Genomic DNA, 25,060 nt, shown 5'->3' with positions numbered 1-25,060 from the left:
AAATATCAGTTTGTAAAATAAATTATAACATTTATAAAATAAAAATTACTTATAGTAATTATAGTTTAAAGTATATTTAAAATTGAAGTTTTATATTTTAATTTATAGTTTATTTAAAAAAATTGGATTTACGTATGAAAAGAACAACGTCTGTTGGGTCCGCTATAATGTTTAAATTTCTAATTGGTGCAAGATAATACAAAATTCCATGCGGAAAAAGTCGAAGGCAGCAGCTACGTATAGTTATAGGTATAGGGCTATGCATGCTGATTTTTCATATACTGCATGGATGCGAACATGTAAGAATAATCTATCTTACTATAATAAAACAGTAGTTCTTTTTCTGTCTGTCTGTTTGTACGCGGCGTTCTACAAAACTACTATACGAATTTTAATGGGGTCTTGCGTATAGCAGTCATTACTTAATTATTTGCCTTAAATGCAGTTACCTTATGTCACGTCCAGCGAAGCGGGCGGGTTAGGCTAGTGTAATTGTATAAAGGTAAGAAATCCCAATAAAGTCAAAAAGCTTTTTAATTAAAACTTATTTTTTGCATAAAGTTAACTAGAATAAAAAAAGAAAATGTAAAAGATGGCATGATCTACATTAATGCGCCTAATGATGAAGTAAAACGGAAGTAATAAATGTGATTCTTAAAATTTTAAATATATATTTCCTAACACACTGAAACAAGATATGTAAAATCAGCATATGTATTTCACTTTTAAAAAAGAGTTTAATAACATTTTCTAACTTTTAAAAAATCAGAATGGTTTTAATGAGAATTATTATATGCACCTAATGTTTTATAGTGTTTGTTGCTTCAGTTAAGGACGTTTTAAATTTATTACAAACTTTCCTTACACTCGATTAAAGAGAAGGCTATAATTATGAAAAGATACCAGGTTTTGTGGAAAGTTATAATAAATTAGCACTGAAGGAAAATTAATTAGAAGAAAAGGAAGTTGGTGGATTAAAGCTGGAGAGGATCAGGGAAGTCCAAGGTGGGTGATTGATGTTAAGTCTGATTAAAATGATATCTAGAAAGGATCTGGGGAGAAGCTAGATTGCTATTGATTTTTTTTTTAGCAGAACATAGACGGTATGTGCAGGTTACTGCATGATATAAATTTCTAGAGTGATAAAAAATGAACCTCTTTTATTGTATACCAGCTGTTCTCGGTCATGCGTTGCTTGGGCTCAGTCGGATTAAATGGAAAAAAAAAAAAAAAAAAAGAGAAAGCACACCATTTTCTTGTAATTGATTTGAATAGGTACACTACAAAGCATCTCTATCTCACTCTATCTCTCTCTATCCCTCTATAAATCTCACTATATTTCTCTATATAAAATATTTATATCTCTCTGTTTATTTGCATATAAATATCTCTCCATATCACTCCAACTCTCTATATCTCTTTATGTATAAATGTTTCTATCTGTATCTCAGTCTACCTACTTATACAGGCTGAAAATGAAATGGCGGAAAATCTCGCGGATGCAGGTAGCCAGATCTACACCAAGAATAATGGGTATAGGAACCAACCCTCTGTTGCCAATAGTATGGGCGCAAAACCACTGTGAATGTAGTGTTGAGGAAACGGTAAAGCGAAGATAAATCAACAACCACAACTAATGAAACGCTGACCTTCCGGATTCAATTAAGATGCATGACAACACGTATGCAGGGAATAAAAGGTGACCACAATTCCATCGCATACGTAGGAAACATGGCGTCGCCTCTGTTATTATGCACGTATTACTGTACCTGTACCCCTGTTCTAAGCTATCGTAGTGAATCAATAACAGGAATGACATAAGGAACATAAAAGGTCCTCGTACTTGAACACGCTCAGACAAACCGTTTCTGAGATACAGGCACTCAAAGTCATAGCATTATGACAATGCGGACAGGTAGGCAACACGCGCAGCCCGCACGTGGTGACATGCGTGTGGGGAAAACTAGCGACAGAGGCGACGCCATGTTTCCTACGTATGCGATGGAATTGTGGTCACCTTTTATTCCCTGCATACGTGTTGTCATGCATCTTAATTGAATCCGGAAGGTCAGCGTTTCATTAACTGTGGTTGTTGATTTATCTTCGCTTTACCGTTTCCTCAACACTACATTCACAGTGGTTTTGCGCCCATACTATTGGCAACAGAGGGGTGGTTCCTATACCCATTCTTCTTGGTGTTGATCTGGCTACCTGCATCCGCGAGATTTTCCGCCATTTCATTTACACCCTGTATATCTCTCTACATCTCTATATATTTATATATACCTCGTTCTATCGCTCATATCTCTCTAAAGCTCCCTCTCACTATCTCTCTATACCTCTATCTATATCACTTACTATGTCTATATATTCCTATCTATATCTATATATTTACAAAACAAGACGAATACAAAAACATTCATTTATGTATATTTACCTATCTATGTGTGCCAAGGTATATAAAAACACGCGCTTATTCGAATTCAACGTTGTGTCAAACTTTCAAAGCAATCCGCGAAGAACTTTCGGAGATTTAAGATTTTGAACGACCGAAAATTTACGATTTTATTTTCATGGATTAAGTTGGACTGTAAAGCATGTGAGGAGATCTCGTGCGTGGTGTTGCTTGGCTGACGGACCGCACGTGTGTGATCCCCGGGTGCTCCTGCTTGTTCGCAGACTCGCGATGGCTGCCACGAGGCGGCGTCAGGGACTCGCAGCACGTATCCCCGAGGGACTCGGCTCCTCTTCCCGTCTGTAGACGTGCGCTCATCGCCGCTTCCGGTGAGTGGCGCGAGGCACCGCCACGTGCTCTGGTCCCTGCAGCACTTCATTTGCGAGTGTATCAATTTGTCTTCTTTACTTCGAGGTCAATCATTGCAAGAGTTAATTTTTATTTATTAATTTTTTGTTGATTTCATTCGGGCTCCACGTCTCTTGACGACAGGGTCCTTAGACCCGACTACAAGAACACGGATGAGGAACCATCCCACGACTTGCCTGGAGTGCTCTCGGGAAACCAAAGGAAACCGAAACCAGGATGTCCGGGCCTGTTTTCGAACCCGTATCCTCGGAGATGATGAATCAGTTTTTTTTTTGTCATTGCGTCACCGCGCTCAGTGAGTCATCACTGGGTGTGGTGCTGCGTCCTCGTGAAAGAGAACTACCAAGACGACTGCGTTTGTTGTCCAGCGCACTTCAAATCTCTTAAATTAACTCTTAAATTAACTCTTAAATTAACACAAACTTTTGTAAGCATTAATGTTGGTTAAGACAAATAAACTTTAGTGTTTGGGCGTGGCGGTGCAGTGGTTGACCCTGGACTCGTGTTCAGAATGATCCGGATTTGAATTCGAAACCCGGTTTTCCAGTTCCTCGAAAACACTCTAGGAAAAGTCGGAAATAATGTTTTTTTTTTTTTTTTTTTTTTCGTAAAAGCCGATGTGGTTTCGTTTTTATCATACCTTGACTCTTTTGTCGCATGTCCATATAATATACTAAAAATAAAACTGTTCTAGGCAAAAAGTCTGTTTATTGGATGAAATTATGAAAAAAATATTGTAAATGGCTACATGCATTATCGAGAACTAAACAATATGGTTTTTAAAATTTATGTCTGATTGTTTGTCTGTTTGTTGGAGCGCCATTCTAAAACAACTTGATGAATTTTCATAAACTCTTTTTATTAGAAACTTTTGGGGCTCACTTAAAAACTAGGCTATATATTATTACAGAATTAGTAGTATGTAAATGGGGCTCCGGCGCCTTGCTTATGGCTGAGGAACCGGGGAGCCGACCGCCATCTTATATGTTGACGTCACGGCGACCATCTTGGATGACCTTTGACCTTATCCTAAAAAATTTGCCCAAAGTTTCCAGTTTTTTTGGAAAAACAATTCGGACAAAATATCTCAAAAAAATTGATAAATAAATAATTCTCATTTTTGGGAGAAAAATTCCTGTTTGGAGAGAAAATTTCTCGTTTTAGTCCTTAAAAATGCCAGTGGCTTCAAAATTCCTAAAAATGGCTTAAATTCCATATCTACAGCTTCCGATAAGCCGCACCTAGTATTATGACGTCACCATTGCAATTTCCGTCATGTCCGCCATCTTGAAAATCGGTAATTATTATGCTAGAAAATCAGGAAAATTTTTAAAATTCATAAAAAATGTATTAATAAAATGTTTATAAAATTAAAAAAGCACCGTTTACATATAGTTATGGTCGCCATCTTGGACTGTATGACATAATCGTTGCAAGTTTCGTTACGGACACCATCTTGGATTCTGGAAAAAAAATTAAAATTCAAAAAAATTTAATTAATCAAATGTTAATAAAAGATTATTTAAAACGCACTTACATCCTTGGTTCGAACCCCGTGAGGTCAAAAATAAAAAAATTACTATAGATCCTTCCTCCACGGAAGCCACTGACCGACTGACCTCTCACCACTAATGCCAAGGTATATATACTGCCAGCTAGTATGACGTCATATCCGCCATCTTGTTTTCGTCTCTTAGAGGCCACTATCGTGCTTTCCTCTGCTAAAGTGCGCTACAAACATATTAATTTAATTTTTTCCCGCTAGAGTGCATTATTCATTTATTATTAGAGGCGCCCGCCTTCTTGAAATTTGAATGCCATCTTTGAAATTTATATTTATTGACCTATAAATTCGGGAAAAATTCCATATTTCGATTTTAAAAAGTAAGCAATTAATTTACTGATTGATTCGAGCGATTCTTGTCCTAGGTTCGATCCCTGGATGATGAAAAAACAATAATTTTATGTAAAAAATAACAATATCAATAAATCATTATCAAAATCCTAAAAGTAGACTAAGTTTCACATAAACCAGCCTTCAGAAAGTCTTTATGTCCGCCATCTTTGAAATCTGTAATTATGTAGCTAGAAATTCGGGAAAAATTCCAAAAATCATTAAACAAAATTCAATTATTAATATAATAATTGAACTGATCGATTCCTGTTCTAGGTTTGATTATTGGTCATGGCAAAAAGGTAATTTTATGTAAAAAAAAATTACCACATAAGTGACAGGTTCAATAAATAAAACACAAGTTATTCTACAAACATTAAATTTATTACATAAATTCTACAAATACAAACAAGTAAATTACTAACGTTTCTCGATTACTACAGTCTTCTTAGAAGGCGAAGTGATTCCTTTGCATGCCTTGACATACGTTTTCAAGTCAGTTATGTATAACAGTTGATTAACCAGCCATGTCTATTCAGTAGGCAGGCACGCAATCGACCACCATGTACATTCAGTTTGTGGCCATCATGACCAGTTATAAGCTAGACACATCCAGTCAATGTTTAGGCACATTCAGTCCGTGGCCAGGCACGTATTTGACGTTCAGGCACGTCGAGTAGGGGACAATACGGGTCCAGTCGGTAGCCAGGTACCAACGTTCAGGTACCAACGACCATTAGGTGGCAAGTCATATCTAGTTGGTAGCCAAGCGCATCCGGTACGTGGTTAAACACATCCAATCAGCAGTCAAGAGGTATTTTTTCTCCGATACTCGACGAAAATTTTTAACGGTTCATGTACAAAATCATGAGCATAGGCCAAGTGTCTACGAAACAAGAGGTTTCATTCACAAATATGTGACCAACATTTTTAACAGGTCATGTTAAATGTCACGACAATATACCAGTCGTCTCCGAACCATGAAGCCAATCATGTCCTGAGTTCAGACTTAACGATAGACAATCAACGAAAAGGAAGCACAAACGGAAGCAAAATCAACGAAAAGGAAGCACACACGGAAGCACAATCAACGAAAAGGAAGCACAATCGGAAACACATTTGGCAAGAGGAAGCACAATCAACGAAAAGGAAGCACAATCGGAAACACATTTCACAAGAGGAAGCACAATCGGAAGCTCAACCAATGTAAGGAAGCACATTCAGCGAAGAAGGAATCACATTTGGAAGCACAATCAACGAAGAAGGAATCACATTTGGAAGCACAATCAACGAAAGGAAGCACAATCAACGAAAATGAAGCACAATCGGAAGTACAATCAACGAAAAGGAAGCACAATCAACTAAAAGCAGCACAATCAACGAAAAGGAATCACATTTGGAAGCTCAATGGAAAAAGAAGGGAAGCTGTATTACGGGAACTAAGTCTTAAGTTGAAATCAGAATACAAAAATAAAACATTTAAATTAGAATTTAAATTATTAATTTCATTTCTCAAAATTTTATACATCAAGTTAAACGAGTGATTATTGTATGTATCCAGGCTCTTTCAGTTCTTTAAGTATGGAGGCTACTTCCTCGAGATGTGCGAGTAGTTTCCTCCGTGAACCGAAGCCACGAACAGTCTCCGACGATCAACCAATATGTTAGGATCTTCCCATTACGTTTAATCAATCTCTTATGCTATATTCATCTTCCTGGATTATCTGTTATTAATATTTTTAAGTTCACCGTGTTCATCGTAGGTTTGATCAGAATAATTTATTTATAACCACGCAGTTTCCATCATATAGGTCTCTGGACTTCATCATAACTTTCGATATTGCCAGCTTTAGGTGCTTCATCACAGTTTTAGTCTTGTCACCAGCTTCAGAGTCACTGTCGCCATCATCGTAGAAGTCATCGTCTTCATCCAGATTACTGTAAGAATTCGAAATCGTTGATGTCGAAGCTTCTTCACCGTCTTCAAGATTCCTTTTTAATGGTTCATCATTTTTACAAAGTACGGAAAATCTACTTGAATTCGGCTTGAATGTATTCTCACTTTTAATGTTAAGTATTCTTACATTGTATTCATTTTCAATTAATAATCTTCCTTCAATTTAAGTTATATGGCGAGATCGGAAGAGCTATGAACATAATCTCGTTCAAGACAAAGAAAATGATTGATAATGTAGAACACTCTTCTTTAGAAACGTAACTCCATTGTTGTCCTCTATCCTGTAAGTAGACATTGTGTTACAAGTTCTCTCTTCATGTAAACGACTTGCTAAAATGAATACAACTTATCATTTAGCATAACGGATGTATAGCACAGTCATTATTCTCGTTTTGACTAGCATTCTTTCTCAAGAGAAATTATTTGCTGCAGAACTTTCACCTTTGTATTTTCAATACAGCTGCAGACATTGAACAGGGATCCATATTAGTTACTGAGACTAATAGCAGATGTTTACTGAGAGTTTTAAATTGGAACCACTACTTAAATAGAATTTTTAATATTTCATAAGTGAGAGTTAATTTATCTCACACAAGAAACTTGTTGCAAGTAGTTCCTATTCCCGTCAACAGATAGCATCACGTGTTGTGTTGAGGTAAATATTTTTTATGCGGGATGCAGGATGCTCACTCACGGTCGCAAGAGAGTGAAAGCTTCACTAGACATCTAGGAGGAAAGTTCGTCTTGCATGATAGTGCTTTCAAGCTGTCTCAAAGCATATTATTTGACTTATTAATTAATTTTTTTTGCTTGAATTCAACCTGGATAAAAATATTGTAAATGCTGATTTAGTAACAGATATTCACTAAGCAAACGAGACCCTGAATAAAATTGCTTGTCACAGTATAAAACAATTACATGCAGCGATTGTTTTCTCAGAAATAACCGAAAACACTCGGAGTATATCACTAGGAGTCTCAACAAGATTAACCTGGAGCACACGGAAAAAAAAAATATATTGATAAGAATAACTAGGTCCACACGTAGAAAACCAACATAATATTGCCATGAATAATCAGAAGCACATGGAGAAAACCATCAAAAATTTCGCTAAGAATAATCAGGAGCAGGCGGGGAAAAACCTACAAAATAGTGACAGGAATAATCAGGAGCATACGGAGTAAACTATCGCACGTTTTCCTAAATAAAAATTACTGAACCACAAACAAATATAAAAAATATAAAAATAAATTACAAAAATAAAAATAAAAAACATAAAAAAACTTCCATCAGCTTTTGAACTTCTCCTTTGTCCAGCAAGGATAGAGTTCTAGCCCTAGCCAGATTTTGTCTATTTTTAATTATACTTATTTTATTTTTTATCATCAATTAAACCGGATAGAAATCTATCTAGTCAATCTTACATTAATAGACAATTTTGTTATGATATTTAGAATTTTTTTTTCACATTTCTAGGTTAATTTTTACAAATTTACCAGATGGTGGCCAATATGTCATCAACGGATTAGGGAAAGGGGGGAGGGGGTGGTAGACTAGGAACCTAAGCTTCTTTTAAGACTTTCCACCATTTTGAAATTCTTCACGAGTTCATAACTAAATAAATACGAATTTCCAAGATGGCGGCCCAGATGGCCATCAAGAAAGCTAGTGGTCTGGCAATAAATAATAACTGTACTCTAGTGAAATTGAAAATTAAACTAATATGGAGGTATTGGCCTCTATCAGACGATGAAAACAATATGTCGGATCCAATATGGCGGACGTGACGTCATACTAGCTGGCGATATATATACCTTGGCATTAGTGGTGAATGGTCAGTCTTCTGGTGACTACTGTGGAGGAAGAATCCATCCTTTTTTTTTTTTTTTTTTTTTAAATTTTTGCCCTCTCCAGGTGCATACTGAAGATTGACTCCATGACGTAAGTGCATTTTTTAGTTATAATTTTATTAATTATTTATTTCAAATTAATTTTTTTCCGATTATTTTGATGAAACTTACGAACTTTAAAGATAGCGGACGTGACGTGAAAATCCAATATAACGGAATATTGTTTACTAAAATTACTCTAATTATTTTTTTACTAATTAAAAAAATCTGAATTACTAGTTTAATATTGACGGATTTTCAAGATTGACGACGTAACGAAAATTGCAACGATTATGTAACAATTCAAAATAGCGATTATAAAACGTATTAATTATCAAGGTCATGACCTCAGCGGCTTATGGCGGATTGTAGATGCGGACTTTAAGCCTCGTTGCGGACTTTTCAAGCCACTGCCATTTTTGAGGACCTAAATGGGAAAGTTTCCCTCAGAACGGGGTTTTCCCTCTAATTGAAGAAATTTTAATTTTATCCTTTTTTTTTTTCGAAATTGTTTTCCAAACAACATAAATTTAACTGTTTTAGGCCATTTTTGAGGAATTTTGAGTTATTTATAGCAAATTCAGAATGTCAAAGGTCAAAGTCATACAAGATATCACAATCCAAGATGGCGGTCGACTCCAAAGGCTCCACAGCTGGAACCCTGGACCCGGAGGTACCAATATATAATTATTTATAAATCACTTGTTTTGCGATTTTTGAGAGTGAAACTAATGAAATGACATCGGCTTCGAGGCGGGACTGTAGCAGCCCTTTGCTGCTGACGCAACGCGAAGTGCAACCGTAGGTTGAGCAGCAGAAGAATGATACTGTTACTGACCTTGTGTGGTTAAAGAAAACTTTATATAAACTATGTTATAAAAGCCCTGGAAGCTGCTCTAAGTGGGCGAAATATACAACAGTATACTCAGAGGTACATAAGGGAGAAACATAAAAAAATATATATATAAAACTTATCATAATATTAAGTAGAAAGTGTATCGTAAATTAAATAATAAATAAAAAGATGAAGTTTGCTTAAATCATACCCTTTATATTGTTAATTATGATTTGCATTATTTTCTTTTGATAATCTTAAAAATTACATAATTACAATAATCAGAATTAATAGTGGGGGCCCCGGTCATTATAAGTTACAATTACAAATATATTATAAGTTTTACAAATTTAACAATCATGTTTTCACAAGGAATAACATGAATACATTTAATTGACAAGTTGAAACATTTTTTAGCCCAACCAGTGTGGGACTATATATAATTAAATTTCACAATATTTAATCGTTGACTGTTAAATGGCGGTGACTAGAAGTGGACTTCAGGGATGGGCTTGAGCCGGAGAAAGCCCTGCGCTCTTGCACCATATCTTGAATTAAATCTTGCACTAAACCATGGACTAAATATTGGACTAAATCTTGGACCCCACTGAAACAAACAAAAAAAAATATCCAGTGGTCAAGAATAGAAAATAATTTGCAAAGCAACAATAATCGAGAATTTAGGACAAAAAGTTAAATGGGGAGGCAACTATGGCAAAAGGACATTGAATTTTCCACTTACCAGTCCGGGGGTGGAATGAAGAGGATCACTCCAGAAGAGGCTGCACGAGTGCTCGAGGTAGCCCGTAGCGAGACATGGTACGAAATTAACTATTAGTCTGAACTAATGACAACTAGCCAACTAGAAAATTAAAAAAAAAAAAAATAATCTTAGGGTAAACTCCCGAACTTTAGGGATCACATCATTTAATTTAGTTGCGGCCAGATAGCTTGCGAATAAAGTCGCGAGCGATAAGTTCCGGAGAGATGCGACCACGGTGACGACAGGAGGATGAATCTCTCAATATATAGAGCTGCATGAGGCTTAGGGAGTGGGCGAAAAGGTCTCTGATTGGTCGGAAATAACGCGCGGAGGGCTCGCTCCGCAGACCAAAAGAAAAAATAACGAAGTTGGCTGGTAGCTTAACTTAAGGGGCATCGGAGGTTAATCGTGCTCTGAAAACAGTGCGCTCTGTCGGGGATACGGCAGAACCGACTCGGGGTTAGTAGGCAGAAGTACCGCGAGGGGGAACTAGCGTAATCCTATCCCTTATGGGACTAACTGGTGCGCGCTCTGTCGGGCTAAAAGGGAACTAGAGAGAGAAGAGGGAGCGGCCGCTAGATGTCTTGCTCCAGCGCCGAACTGAGATAAGTTAGTTCGCCTCGTCGCCCGGAGATGGCGCAAGCAGCCCTTTCACCAGCCAGCGATATGTCCTCGCTGCCTAGGGAGGTTAATGCCCCGGTCGTTGCTCTGGGTGTGGTTCCTGGAAAAGATGGAGGAATAGGGTCTGCTGGCTCGTGAGAAAAGTCTTAGGCCGGGCGCCGATACATGTCCGACAGCCCTGGAACTTTATAATGGGTCATGACTGGAGCTGCTAACCTAAGCTGAGCTCTAGGAAGGGGGCTGCTGTGGGAGGCCGTTTTGAAAAGCGCTCTTGATCTTGAAGCTGGACACTGTTACTGGTCGCGTTCGTGGCCCGAGGCGGGAAGCAAAATGAGGGCTAACTAGCCTAGGCGAAATCCCACCAGGGTATCGGTTGAGGCGTTCGGTCAGCATCGCGGGACTGTAGTAAGAAATATTTGATCAGTATGAACACTGGGCTTACAAAGTTTATGTTAGAGAATTTAGGTGAAAAATTAATTTGTGCCAAACATTTCAAATTTGTGGCTCAACACACAGGGTGGAAATACACAAGAGTATTTCGAGAAAACTTATTACTCATAGAAACTCACGCCATATTTCCCACTTGTGGGAAACCTAGTTCATGAGCCGCCCCATTGTTATCATAGCGCAAGCTGCGCCATCTTGTCAAATATAGTTGTTACCTGAACTAACGATCGCCTACTTACAGCATGTATTGATCAATTGTAGGTGTTCTTAAACTAGTAACTAACTGCCTTGCAGGCAGTTTGCCTCACGGGTATGACTGGAACCATGTTGACTTCAGATAACAAGTAATACGTCAACTCTGACGTGTGAGCTTGAGAGGTGTATTACAACAAAGCCTTGCAACCAATCACATAGAACTAATAAGTAACACGTGAATGTGGGATATCCCATAATATTTATATTGTGTGTTTTATAGCTAGTCTTCCAACTCCCTTCTCTTAAGTAATTTTTTCAAGACATAAAAAATTACGAACTTAGACTTGACGTGTATATGAATCAATGTTAATGAAATTAAGTAGTGACTAATCTTCTAAATGAACATCATAAGTATGCTTGTTATAAAGATTAATTTTTTCTGTTTCTCTTTTCCACCTCCCTCTTTTTCATAACCAAAATTATTACTGTTCTCTCAAGAATGAAAATTAAAATCACAGATAAATACTGTTACCAGTGCATTTACTAATTGCAAGACCTTAGAGAGATGATGTTATCGTGTTGCGTGTTTTCTATCTACGCCCCTACATTGTCGTCGGCATTATTTCTCACACTTTTTAACGACGGCACTCTCGTTAACTGCCGGGCCGCTTCGCCGCCCTTTCTCCGATACGACACTGACCACCCCTTTTGTTCCCCGACTTCTACCTGGCTTCGTGCTGTGGCGTGCCCCCCCCCCCCCCCCCCCCCTTTCCCAACCCTCCTCACTTTTCATTTCTCGTGCGCACTATCAATGCGCCTGCAGCAAGAGGAGGTTGTTAACAAGTGCGCCTCCGAGAAGGCTCTACTTTTCGAAGCTTGCATCTCTTATGCACTTTGTGATTTTCCCGGTTTTTTCACGTTACACTTCTTTAGACGCGTTATGAAAAAATGATGAAAGTGAAATTTTACGACGCACGCGCATAATGCAACAAAAATTGACAGGATGAAAAACAAAAATTATATATTTGCTTTGAAATCATATACTTTAGTGATTGATATTGAATCCTGGCCCATATAATTTATTTATTTATTTATTGTGAATATCAGTGAGTAAATTGTGTTAATAATTATATTTTAAGTGCTTTGATATAAGTGAGGTTATGTTTCTGTATGTATAATATATTTTGATTATAAAATATTTACTTTATTATTTAATAAATAATTAAAGTAATAAATTTGACATTATAAGCATATTAATTGAATTTAATTATTAACTAAAATTATCTTGATTATTTTACTAAATTAAATAATTAATATTATACCCAAGTTTATATTTTTATTGAATAGTGAGAATTTGGTTATTGCTTTAATTTCATTGTGTTTATTCTTTACCAACCGTAATTATAATAAAATTGCAGTACTTTTATTATTTTATTTCTAATAATTATTTGCATGCAGAATTAAAATTAGTTTTTTTTTTATCACGCCAAGTAAATATAACTTTTAACGTGCTCACATAAGTACACGCACCCATTTTTTTTTTATCCTGGGCGCGTGAATTGCAACTTCTTTCTTTTTTCTGGACCCTTTCGTACTGCCGGCAAGGTCATAAATTATGCATGCGTTCCTCAGCTTAAAAAAAAAGAGGAAAATGTAGTGCTAAAATATGCAAAAATATACTCCTCATTTAGGACATAAACACAGGAGAGAATTAAGTTTGGGAGGAAACTTATTTTTCCCCTTGCGGTTTTTTTTTGGTATGAGGAGGGGGGGACAGTAGCCGCAAGGCAGGGCAGGAACAAGCGAAGCTCGCGCATAATTCCGGGAAAGCCAACCCCTCTCCCGTTCCGACCCCCGCCGCTTCCCAGGGGTGCCACCTAGCGGACAAAATTGTTAATGAAATTGTTTTCATTCCTCAGAGAATGTACGTCTGAAGTAACTCCCCGTCCCTCCTTCTGGCCAGGGGAAGAAAGAACTTGAAGGTATTTTTTCTTGGAGAAGTTGCAAACGGTAAAAATTATTTCCTTGTTCGTTTCCCTTTTTTTTTCGTTTTCAGATAAATCACCGTAAGATTAGCCCTTTTTTTTAAAATCGTATATGTACATTTATACGTCTTCCTTCCTCTTAAGTTCTCGAGTCTTTCTTAGACAAACCCGTATTTTCGCTCAACCGGACTTTCAACTCTCTTGCCAATTACTTCCGCGTCGGCGCTCTGTTTCCAGCGGGTTTCAGAAACCTATCTAACTTATCTGGATGCCGGAGGAAAACTTTGCCCCACCCCCTCCCCATCTTTTCCCCCCACTCCCCCTTGCTCGCCCTCCTCCGCGGGAAGGTAACGAAGTTGCTAGTCGCTACAAATATATCACCCTCCGCCGTGTCGCGGATTTAAATTTAGTTTCCGAACAGGCCGGTCGCTACTGAGCCTTCACGTGACTTAAACCCTTTCCCCTCCCCTCCTTTCTCCTTTCTCCTTTCTTTGCTATTTAGCTCGGCTGAGGCATGGCCGGCCCTAGACAATTCTCTAGTGTAAGCGAACATATATTCCGCATTCCGGCGCCTTTTCTACCGAGGGATCTGGATAACTTTCCTGGTCGAAGGGGGTACGGGAAAATGTTAAAAAAATAAGAATAAAAAATAAAAAAGTTCAGAACTATTATTTTATTAGATCTATTTTGATTTAAATATAAAGTTTTATTAGTAATTTTATACGCTCTACTTGTAAAATCCTACTAATATTATAAACGCGAAAGTTTGTAAGTATGGACGGATGGATGTTTGTTACTCTTTCACGTAAAAACTACTGAATGGATTTGAATGAAATTTGGCCTACAGCTAGCTTATAACCTGTATTAACACATAGACCCCATATTAATATGAAATTCCATCCCTAAGGGAGTGAAAAAGTGATAATTTCATTTTATAACAGAAAAAATCATAGGTCATAGACATACAAATAGTGAGTGAGTGTCATTTCTCTAAGTCTGACACACGATCATACACATAGTAAGGTCTGGCAAATTAATATTTTTCTCCTTGGTGAGACCAGTCCGCTTAGTGGAGCTCGCAGCGGCTAGCAAAATAAAGGCACTAATAACTGTTTTGTTCTTAACTTCGTCAATAGATAGAGTCGCCTTGAATTTTAAACGCACCATCGTTTGATGCGTTTGTCATGTCTTTAATTTTCGTTTGTTTGTGCCGTATGCGTTCCTATAACATTCATCCAATTGCGATGAAATTTTGGTGATTTGTTATGCGCATGCCCATGAAGGTTGCTGAGACGGTATAACTATTTTTCAATAGTTGGAGCACGAATCGTGTCAAAAAATGTGTTTATTTCATTTTATATAGCGGCACTTCGTCTGTTTTTGTTGTATAAGTGTGCACGCATGACACAATTTATTTTAATATATAAAAGAGAGACAGAGATAGAGTGATATATATAAATAGAGTGAGATAAAGACCGAGAGATAAGTTGAGATGGAGCGAGGTATAGAGAATTAAATGGGTTAGATAAAGAGATATACCTATAGATGTATAGAGTTATATAGAGATAGTGGGAAGTATATATGTAGATATAAAGAGATAAATAGTGATATAGATATACATAGATGTATATAGATGTAGATAGAGATAAATGTATATAGAGAGATGGATAGATAATTTGTATATGTGGAACTACTTCAAACATATTACAAAACAAAACTGAATGAGGCATTGCAATGCAGGCCGAGCATTAGCTAGATAATGGAATATTTTCAATATTAGTAATCTCTTATTTTTCAGCTTTTTTTCTATATTGCTTTATAAAGTCTTAATTACATACAGACCAGGTAAGTAACTATAAACTGACAGAACAACGTCTGTCGGGATCTGAAAGTGATATAAATTAATTTTCACACTTGACATTCAAATTAAGAAGACAATTACTAACTACATCTGATTTCGAAAAAGGTCCCCTTCACCCTGTGTTCAGCCCGGGCAACGCCGGGTATTGCAGCTAGTAATTAATATTTGTTTCAAAATATCACAAACTTTCATTAGCTATTTGCATAAAAATTAACCGATGATTAGCTAGCATTTTTATGTGAGGTTTTTTTTACGAAACTTTGAATTATGTTAAATTGTTGGAATAATATTATTTCAGAGATCTGTCCAAAGTAAATATAAATTATACTTGTATTTAGCTAGGTAGTTAAGCTGGGCATCTCTCTAAATAAATATGTATTTGAGGTTACTAAGTACATTAAGGTTAATAGATAATTTGTTCAGGTATGGCTCACAACACATTGCCAATTTTCAATTATTTTTTAATTCAAACTTTGTTAGTATCCCATTCTGTAATTTTTTTTTTAGTTTATCATGAAAATAAATTTGGGAAAATCATGTACTCAAGATGATCTGACGAAGGCCATTGACAGTATTTTAAAGGACAAAGTGTCGGTAAATGACCTGTAATCACGCAGGAAGGCCCTCGAAAAAATCTCTCGTAAGGTTGTGTCAGAAAATTACAGGCAGGAAACATTTTCGTTCTATTGACCAAGCTACCACTAAGCAAGCGGATCCTCAGATTATCTAAAATATAAATGCTGCTAACTCCAAAAGTCTTAAAAAGAACTGTGTTCAATTTTTGTCATCTTAGTGGGATAAAACATCAATTCAAACCTAACTCCGCATCAACTGAGAAAACAATTTTATTAGGCTGTTTTCGCAAAGGCACCCAACAGTATCAATAAGGAAGTCACAAAAGTCGATTTATAACTTGGATAAAAAGCGAAGAAGACTTTTACTTCATAAAGCACGAACTGTTTCAGTGAAACAAAAAAGATATGTTACTATGTGTACATTATGTAGCTAATGAACGTCATGAAATCTGTGTAAATCTGTGCATTAGATCATGCAGTGCCTCTTGTCAGTGAGTACAAAGGAAATAGTTTGTTACCAGATGGAACGAAAATTTACCCACAGGAAATCAGGTTTTCATCACTCCAAAAGGCTCCTTGAATTCCCAGATATTCGTTAAGTGGCTTGAACACTTTGCAAAATACAAGACTCCTAGACCTGGGTTCTTAATTATTGACCATCATTGCACCTTGATACAGGCATAGTTATTACTACTACAGAAACACATGAGGAAACCTTACATTATTCGCCCAGTAATACAACACATGAAGCGCCCAATACAACTTATCAGAAGAAAAAACAGCCTGAAGATTCCTGGTACTGCCACCTATGCAAAACTGACAGATTTGAAGATTATGAGACTGCTATCTTTGTTTGCAGTATATGCACGAAGCCTGTGAAGGTATTGATCGTGCATTTTTTGTCAAGATTTAAACTGAATATGAGTTCTCTATATATACTTTGCTTTTAATTTTAAATGTCTTAAACATTATGGGCCACCTTACGAAACTCATGATGGGCCACCTTTGGTATCCGGGTTCCAATGGTGGCCCATTAGCTGGTACTTATATTTATATTTTTATTATTTACTCGGCTGTGGGTTCTAATATGTGGCTATTAATTTTTGTTGTTGTAAGGAATGAACCACAGAGCAGAAGAAATTTTTTTTTTAAATTATTATTAAACAAATAATAAAATTATATAAAGCGTAGGTATGGCCATCCTTGGGTCACCTACCTTAATAATAAAACAGTCTTTTCAAACCCTTGGCCTCTCGTGTTCTTTAAAGGATGATCCGTGTATGTAGCTCATTGAGTAAAACGTCTGTGAGACCTTCGCCTGTAGAATCTTTGATAGGTACGAACATAATTTTTTCTTTAACTAGCAATTCCTTATTTTCTGTAAACTCAACAAATCTCACCATAAATAATGGACGAATTCATTCCCGCGCAAAAAATCACAGTAGAGAAGGGTTCAGTTTACCCAAATGAGGGTCATCGTGTGCATTTGAAACTTTTTTAATTAAATTTAGTAATGAATTATAATTATACCCAGGACTTTTTTAATTATTTTTACGACGTAGATTTATATTTGGCTGTGCATATGATTTATCTTATCTATGCTGTCTTGTCTTTACTGAAACTATTTCTGTGCCTTGTGGGTCTACATAGTCTGAACCCGCGGAGGAAACCTTCGGTGGGAGAGGAGGGGGAGACATCATAAGTACTGGAGGAGTCCCGCAAGTCCAAGTGTGTAGTTGCGTCAGTGAGGCTTCCAGTGCGGTATCGCCTCTAAGCGCAACACTTTGCAGTCTTTCCAATGTCCATAGAGCAAATTTGAGACTGAGTGGTGACACTGACATTTTATAGTGTGTAAATAAATATAAAGTTTAGTTTCTACCTTACGGTGCTTTATATAATATATGCTGAAAATTTCAAACATATATTAGTCAGTTTTATTGGACAAAAAATTTTAAAAACAAAATTTAAGAAAATATCTTCAAATCAGGCCAACTTTTTTTTTTTAACACCTTCAGTCTGTCCAAACCTGTGTGGCGGGATGCTCATCCTTGACCTTGGATCGGCTTGGAGCCATGGTAATGGTGACGGTGACCGCGGTGTTCCAGAGCCGTCATGTCGATGACGGGCAGCCTGATTACCTTCGACAACAACGACGCCGCCGGGAGGAGCAAGGGCAGGGCGGGCGGCGGCGGCGGAGGCGGTGGCGGCGGCTCCAAGCCCAAGGTCCAGGTGCAGGCCAAGCACCCGCCCCCGGGCACAGCTGCCCCCGGCTCCACGGGTGAGTGGTAGCTCTCCTCGCACGTCTCCACTATAGTATAGATCACTGAGTTATTCGGATTTCGCAAAGGTTTCGTCCTTATAACTGGTAAAAAATAAATTGGTAATATTCTTGCTGTGCGGATTTTCCGTCAAGTAATACTAAAACATACCGAAAATACTTTTACTTTTAAACATTAGACACGTTCCTGTATCTACCCTGAAAACAGTGTTTCAGAATTCCTACTGGTTTCTGAGAAATCCACCGTTTTTAACTTACCTTACATTGCGTGTGAATTGACGCGACCGCCGTAATTTTTCCCTTTCCCGTGTAGGTCTGTGTGGTGTGTATGTGATTTGGAGAACTTGAGTTAAATCGTGAGAATGGTCGATTTACGTTACGATAGTTACATTAAAAAAAGCTTCAAATCATTGTGGACAGGTGGTTGTGTTGGTATAGCTACATTAAAAATACTGTAAATTTTTTTTAATATTTGCTTAGGAATTACCAATTTAAGACTAACCAATATAAGGCTAACAAAATCAACCATTCACATGATTTCACAGTATATCTTATGTAGCTTTACTAACCCAACCAACCGTTAGTAGTATATAATAGACGGTCGCAACCCTGGTGCCGGTGCGCCATGGTGGTGGCGGCGGTGTCCGCCATCTTGGTTTGTGATGTCACAGCGACCATCTTAGATGACATTCACCTTAAACTCTGACCTTGACCTCGGAAGCAATCTTGGATCCTCCATTTTGTTTCTCACCATCTTGGCTTCCGCCATTTTTAATTATGATGTCAAATTTGCCATTTTGGTTAACACTATTTTGTTTTCTAGAAATTTCCGCAATCTTGAATACTAAAACTTTCCACCATTTTGGATTATGACGTAACCATTGCATTTTTTTTTGTGGCTGCCATCTTGAAAATCCATAAATTTCATCAGAAATTTTTGGTAAAACTTTTAAAACATATTAGAAATTAATTGAATAAATTTTAACATAAAAATGTTCCACCATTATTTCCACCATTTTGAATTATGATGTAAGTGTTGCAATTTTCGTTACGAAAGATATCTTGAAAAGCTGTAATTATCATTAGAAAATATTGGGAGGAATTTTAAAATTTATAAAAAATACATATTAAAATTTTTAATAAAAAAATTCTGCCATTTTTAAATTATGACATTACTTCCTGTATCTTAAAATTCCGTAATTGTTAGGTTAGAAAATCAGGAAAAATTTTCAAATATATAAAAATAATTTAAATGCAATTTTAATAAAATTTTAATTGAAAAACGTACTTACATTATGGAGCTAGGAGTCCATGGTTTGAACCCAGTGAGGACAAAATAAAAATACAGATGGATCCTTCCTCCATGGAGACCTCCGACAGACCGACCTCGCTCCACTTTAACCAATGTATATGTTATCACATATAGTGGCCACAATGGAAATTGCAATGGTTACATCATAATCCAAAATGGTGGAAAATTCTAGTATCCAAGATAGAGAAATGTCTAGAAAACAAAATGTTTGAATCCAAGATGGTGGATGAGATATCATAATTCAAAATTGTGGAATAAAATATTGTGGAAAACAAAATGGCGGAATCAAAGTTGGCCACTTTGGTGAAGGTCAAAGGTCTAGGTCGAAGTCATCCAAGATGGTCGCCATTATGTGACAATCCAAGATGGCAGACACCACTATGCACCAGTACCAGAGCTTAGATATGCTATTATATACTAGTACCGTTCACATTGTTTTGCAATATTTGTAGTGTAGCTAACCTAATGTAACCAAACATTCTCACAATTTACGCTAAGATCTTCAAATCATATACACACAGACCCACACGGGAAAGGAAAAAATGGCGGCGGCCTCATGAATGACCAGGTAATGTAATGTAATCTATTGACTGTGATTTCTCATAAATCAGTCGGAATATAGAAAGGCTGTTTTTAGGGTCAACATAGGAAAGTCTTTAGTGTCCGAAAAAATTATTTTCGGAATTTTATTGTTACTTCATGGAAAAGCCACGTTAACTTTGCATTGCATAGCATTTGTTTGTCTTATAAATAACAAATCGCAAACTGTTTCGATGTAGGTGACCAACTACTGATTAGTGGGTTTTTGCTTGATATGTGTTCATACCAAGTTTTTCTGTGCTATGTTCGTTTTTGTATACTGGCATCGGTAGATCATCCAAAAAGTCAGTCTTTTACCCCACAAACATACACACATATGTGTATATATGCCTTATAATATGTCCGATCTTTGTTTAATCACTATATTCCTTCTGAAACATCCTCTTTTGGTGTTTATTCGCATCTGTTTACAAATTTGTGGCTTATTTCCTAGTCATGTACATAAATAATATATATTTAAATAAATTGTCAGTTTAAGTTTTCTTTAGATAGAAAAACAGCTTGAAATGGCATAGTTGTGTAATTTTTCACTAATTTTCTGCTCCTTGCAACACAGTATCAAATATTTAGTCCTAATTCACAATACACCAGTTCATCATTTAAAGCTAACTGGAATATTCTCAGCACAAAATGTGAGATGACTGAAACCTTGGTAACTGTGTAGTCTGTTCTTGGACAAGAGTCATGAGGGCCAACAAATAAACATTGTTTTCATTGTTGATCCAGTTGGCCATCTCTGACTGACTACAAACAATCTGACAAGTAGAAAACAACCTATCTCATTGAGGAGATGTTATTAGAAATTTTAACTGAAAGGTCCAGCTTGGAAGTGGCCACGAAAGAATGTAGCTCGGCCGAGGTCGATGCTCCCAGAAAATGATTCAGCAGTTCTTCAGAAGTCTCGAATTCAATACATCCCCCCCCTTTCCCAGCTCTGCCCCCCGACAGTGTCAAATAAAACGAAAGCCTGGCCAGCCCTGAAGAAAGGAAATGTTCGTTGCCATGATCGTGGTAGTGTATGCTTTCGAGTCGAAGTCGCATCATAGGCTTGAAGTGTAGATGTATTTTTAACACTAAGATATGGCTTCAACACCAAAGCCAAAACTGCTGTCTACAAAGAATCAATCGAAAGTTGTTGATGCAAGACGAATATTGCAAACGCAAGATGAGAAAAGGAAATTATAAAAAGGGGGTGGTATTGGAAAGAAAAGTCACTATGTGTTAAAAAAAAACTAGGTCCTAATAAGAACAATTGGCTATGACAGGAAGTCAATCTATCAGGATCGAAATTTTCCCAATCATAAAAGTATCGGCAGTGACCTTTCCGAGAATAACCAAACGGAAAATTGTAGACTTTTCATTGTATCTGACAAAGTAATATTTTTAAATAGAATGGTTTCCTCGTGTTGTGTTATCAATAAATCAGTTACGAGAGAGTAAAAGAAATTAATCCGAACGATGTCTACACAAGATGTGAGTTCGTAGCCATGTTCTTAATTAAGAATCTCAGATAAAATTTCTGATGACCCACTACAGAAACATGAGCAAAGTCTTCAAAATCCAAGGTAATTGTGCATTGGGTGGTGAGGATGCCAGGACAATTTGGGGGGTAGAGCTCTGAAGAAAGAAGTGTAGGAGAGAAGAAGGAAGGTCGTGTATATGGGTACCTATCCCATCTCAGGAAAGTACCTATCCCAGCTCAGGAAAGTACCTATCCCAGCTCAGGAAAGGCACAGGGTGGATGGAGGGTGTGCTGGCCAGCGAACCACGAAACTGTTCTTACCAACTTAAAGTCGAGGAACTATAACATTAAAAAAATATATTATAATGTATACATTTTAAAAGAAGAAAACATGGCACTTCTAGCAGTTGCCAAGGTTTCCATTATACTTTGCACAGTTTGCAAGTGTGAAATGTAAATAAGCCACTTAAGTAAGCCTATATAGTAAGCCAGGTAGTAAAGGTAGTAAAAAAAACAAATTTTTGTCTAGGTTTCTTTACAAAAGACAAATACTAAATTATATTGTTATAAATTTCCACATAATAAAGTACTATGTTTTTAAAAACATTTAGAAGGTTCTTGGTGTTTCCGGGTTTCATCCTAAAATACTGGCATAACTTCACTATATTAACATTGAGTCTGCATCCAAATTGTTCAAGGTCCACTATGAATATCGAGTTCCCATCGCCTTACACCTTTGTGCATGGCTATGAGATGCACAACCATATCAAAACATTTTTACTTATTTATTTCTGTTGTGAAACAACCCTGATAGCCAGGTAGTCAGAGAGCGTGAGGAAAGCCATTGAAAACGAAACGAAAGAAAAGTTTGTTTGCCTCAACAAAATATTTTGTTCATAATTATTGGCAAAGTAAAAACAGAGAGTTGATTAAAAATAATATGTTGGCCAAAAAATTTTTTTTAAGTTCAACTGAACAGTTTGTTCAGGTACTCAAAATAAAAATGTGTACACATGTAGTTTGGAGAGGCGAGCCATATATTTAGCTGCAGCATGTGAGGGAGGTGTTTGTGGTGGTCGCAGGTGCTGCCATCCCCACCATCCCGGTGCCTAGGAGCCGTGGCTGCTGGCGAGTGCACCTCAACAGCCTGTGGTCCGTGTGGTACGGCCTGTGCGCAGCCGCTCTGCAAGGCTACATAGCGGCACGTGCCGCTCGCCGCTTGCTGCTGCGCTCAGAGCCGCCCTGGCCGGAGCTCCACGTCTGCCTCGCGCTCGTCGCTTCCTCGGCCGTGCTGCTGCCCTGTTTCCTGGTCGCAGCGCTGTTCAAGGTCGGCAACCTCGCCAACGACGGCTTCAAGCTGGGGCGCCATCTGTCAGCCTGCACGGCCGACCCACCAGGCCCCGCCGCCGGGGGCGCTGGGGGCGGCGGCATAGTCCGCGGGCTCTGGCGGCACGGCGGCCCCACGGCGCCCTTCCTGCACCTCGCCGCCGCCTTCTGCCTGCTGCTGCCACGCCTGCTGCTGGAGGCCCGCCTGGTGCATGCAGGTCTACTGCCCAAAGGTAGGTCACCATCATGCCTGCCAACTTGCTGCCCAAAGCAAGGCCTGCTTCCAGCAAAATGGTCAGCTGCCCAAAGGTAGGCCCACCTCTTAGCTCTTGCAGTGCACAACCTGTGATGAGGCCCTCATAACTGTACCTTGCGATGTAATCCAAATGTATAAATCAATTTTTACAATGCTATTCCAAATTTAAGATAACAGTTTTAGAAATATTCGCAATTTTTTTTTTTTTTTACTAATTTTGGTTTCTGTTTAAATTTTGTAACCTAGTCTTTTTTATAGTGTATATATATTTTAATTACTAATATGAGTATGTGCAGCAAAGAAATGCGAGATCATTCTATCTCTCCGCTTTTCCTTAATTTATCCTCTGCTCCCTCAACAATAATACCCTCATCTTTTTTCATCTCATAACTTCTTTCTCTCCCTATCCTCCATAACTCTCCCCTCCAATTAATTTTCCTCTCCCACCTCCACCCCACTCTACCTCCACCTCCACTCTACCTCCACACCCACTCTAACACCACCCCCTCTTTACCTCTTTTCTTCTCATCATAATTTTATTTTATTCTTTTGTTTTGAGTTATTGTGTGTAATTAAACCCCTTTTCGCTCTTCCTCCTTTCCACTCTTCATACTCTGTAGCCTATACTACTTCCCACTCCTCCACTTCCTTTCATGAACCTACACCTATGCCTTCACCTCTCACATCTATATCTTCCCCCTCTATCCCTTTGTTTTTTAAGTATCTCATTACTAACTCCTCTCCTCTCTTTCTCCTCACCTCTCATTCTCTTCTCCTGTAATATTTTTTCCCCTCTTCTATCTCTCCCTTTTCCTCTTTGTATCTATTCCTTCTCTCTCCCATCTCCTTTCACCACTTTACACCTACACCACAACCTTATCCACACACATCTACCAACACAACTTCTACCCATACCTTCACAATTTTCCATCTCCTTTTTGCACCACCCCTTCGCTACATAGTTCCAAAATTTGCTGGTAGTTTTCGCTAGTGTGTGGTCTGCAACATTGGATGGCATCACTGATGCTCCCTAACTTCGCTGCTAGGTAATGTCACAGTCACTGCATTTTCTTTTTAATACCTCTATGAAAACCTAAATACAGTGGATTGGTTTCGAACATTTTGTTAATGTTAATTTTATGTACATGTAGCATGCCTAGTGGTGATAATCATTCAATGAACTGACAGCTATGGATTATTCTTGGAAGGGCGTGGTAGGATGGGAGTCTGGAAAGGGGTATCATATTTGTATCTAGTATTCCTAGGGCAAACTGCAAATATTTCCTTGTTCTCATAGGAAAATTTGTTCTTTGTGGCATACTTGTAACATATACACACTTTGACATACCGAAGTTCTTTCTCCTATGAATACTCTTTGTATTCAGTATATCTTCTTAGGGACTCAACATATATTGATAAAAATTTTAAAAAATAAATAATTTTTCGTTATTTTTGTATACCTTATTTAATTCCTTAATTTTCAAAATTTCATTTGTTAGAATGTCAAGCTCGCATGCTTTTGGAGCTAAATATTCCCCTCCCCTTTTGTGATCATGAATCGAAACAAACCCACCATATTTTTTATGTTTTTGTAAATCAATTAAAATAAATAACATGCAGGGACTGTAGCACTATCTAGCAGTAAAGTTTTGAAACAGCAATTTTTTTATCACCTAAGATAGTGTATGGCACACTAGCTACACCCACCTTTTGGAACTAACAATGACATCATCCAAGATGGACGACACTAGCAGCACGTACCAGGGAACTTTGGAACTATGTTGGGAATGGTGTGGTAAGGAGATGGAAGAGGGGAAGGTGGGGGTAGGAGACGGTGGATGGGAATGTGTAGGTGTGGGGTGGAGAAAGATAGGAGAGGAGGAAAGTAGGAAGATATGAGAGGGGAAGAGAGAGGGGGACAGGGGAAATATGTAGGTGGGAGAGGTGGTCGTGGAGGAGTTTGGATGCATAGTTCTAGGT

General features: G+C 37.7%; 1 protein-coding gene and 1 long non-coding RNA gene across 2 annotated transcripts in view; both read left to right on the top strand.

The window, feature by feature from the left end:
* Positions 1–18,019, top strand: part of LOC134531477 (uncharacterized) — a 483,907-nt gene extending 465,888 nt beyond the window's left edge. Inside the window, exons 4-5 of the long non-coding RNA XR_010075003.1 lie at positions 2,680–2,784; positions 17,952–18,019. This is a non-coding gene — a long non-coding RNA (uncharacterized LOC134531477). The remainder of the gene's footprint in view (positions 1–2,679; positions 2,785–17,951) is intronic.
* Positions 18,020–21,695: 3,676 nt separating this feature from the next.
* Positions 21,696–25,060, top strand: part of LOC134531337 (protein tincar) — a 300,099-nt gene continuing 296,734 nt past the window's right edge. The window contains exons 1-2 of the mRNA XM_063367034.1: positions 21,696–21,699; positions 22,581–23,057. Coding sequence (XP_063223104.1) covers positions 21,696–21,699; positions 22,581–23,057 — 481 coding nt within the window. The remainder of the gene's footprint in view (positions 21,700–22,580; positions 23,058–25,060) is intronic.

This window comes from Bacillus rossius, chromosome 3, assembly GCF_032445375.1.
Source record: "Bacillus rossius redtenbacheri isolate Brsri chromosome 3, Brsri_v3, whole genome shotgun sequence".
NCBI lineage: Eukaryota > Metazoa > Arthropoda > Insecta > Phasmatodea > Bacillidae > Bacillus > Bacillus rossius.
The sequence above is the reverse complement of the archived record's forward strand: the minus strand, read 5'-3'. Positions and strand labels throughout refer to the sequence as shown.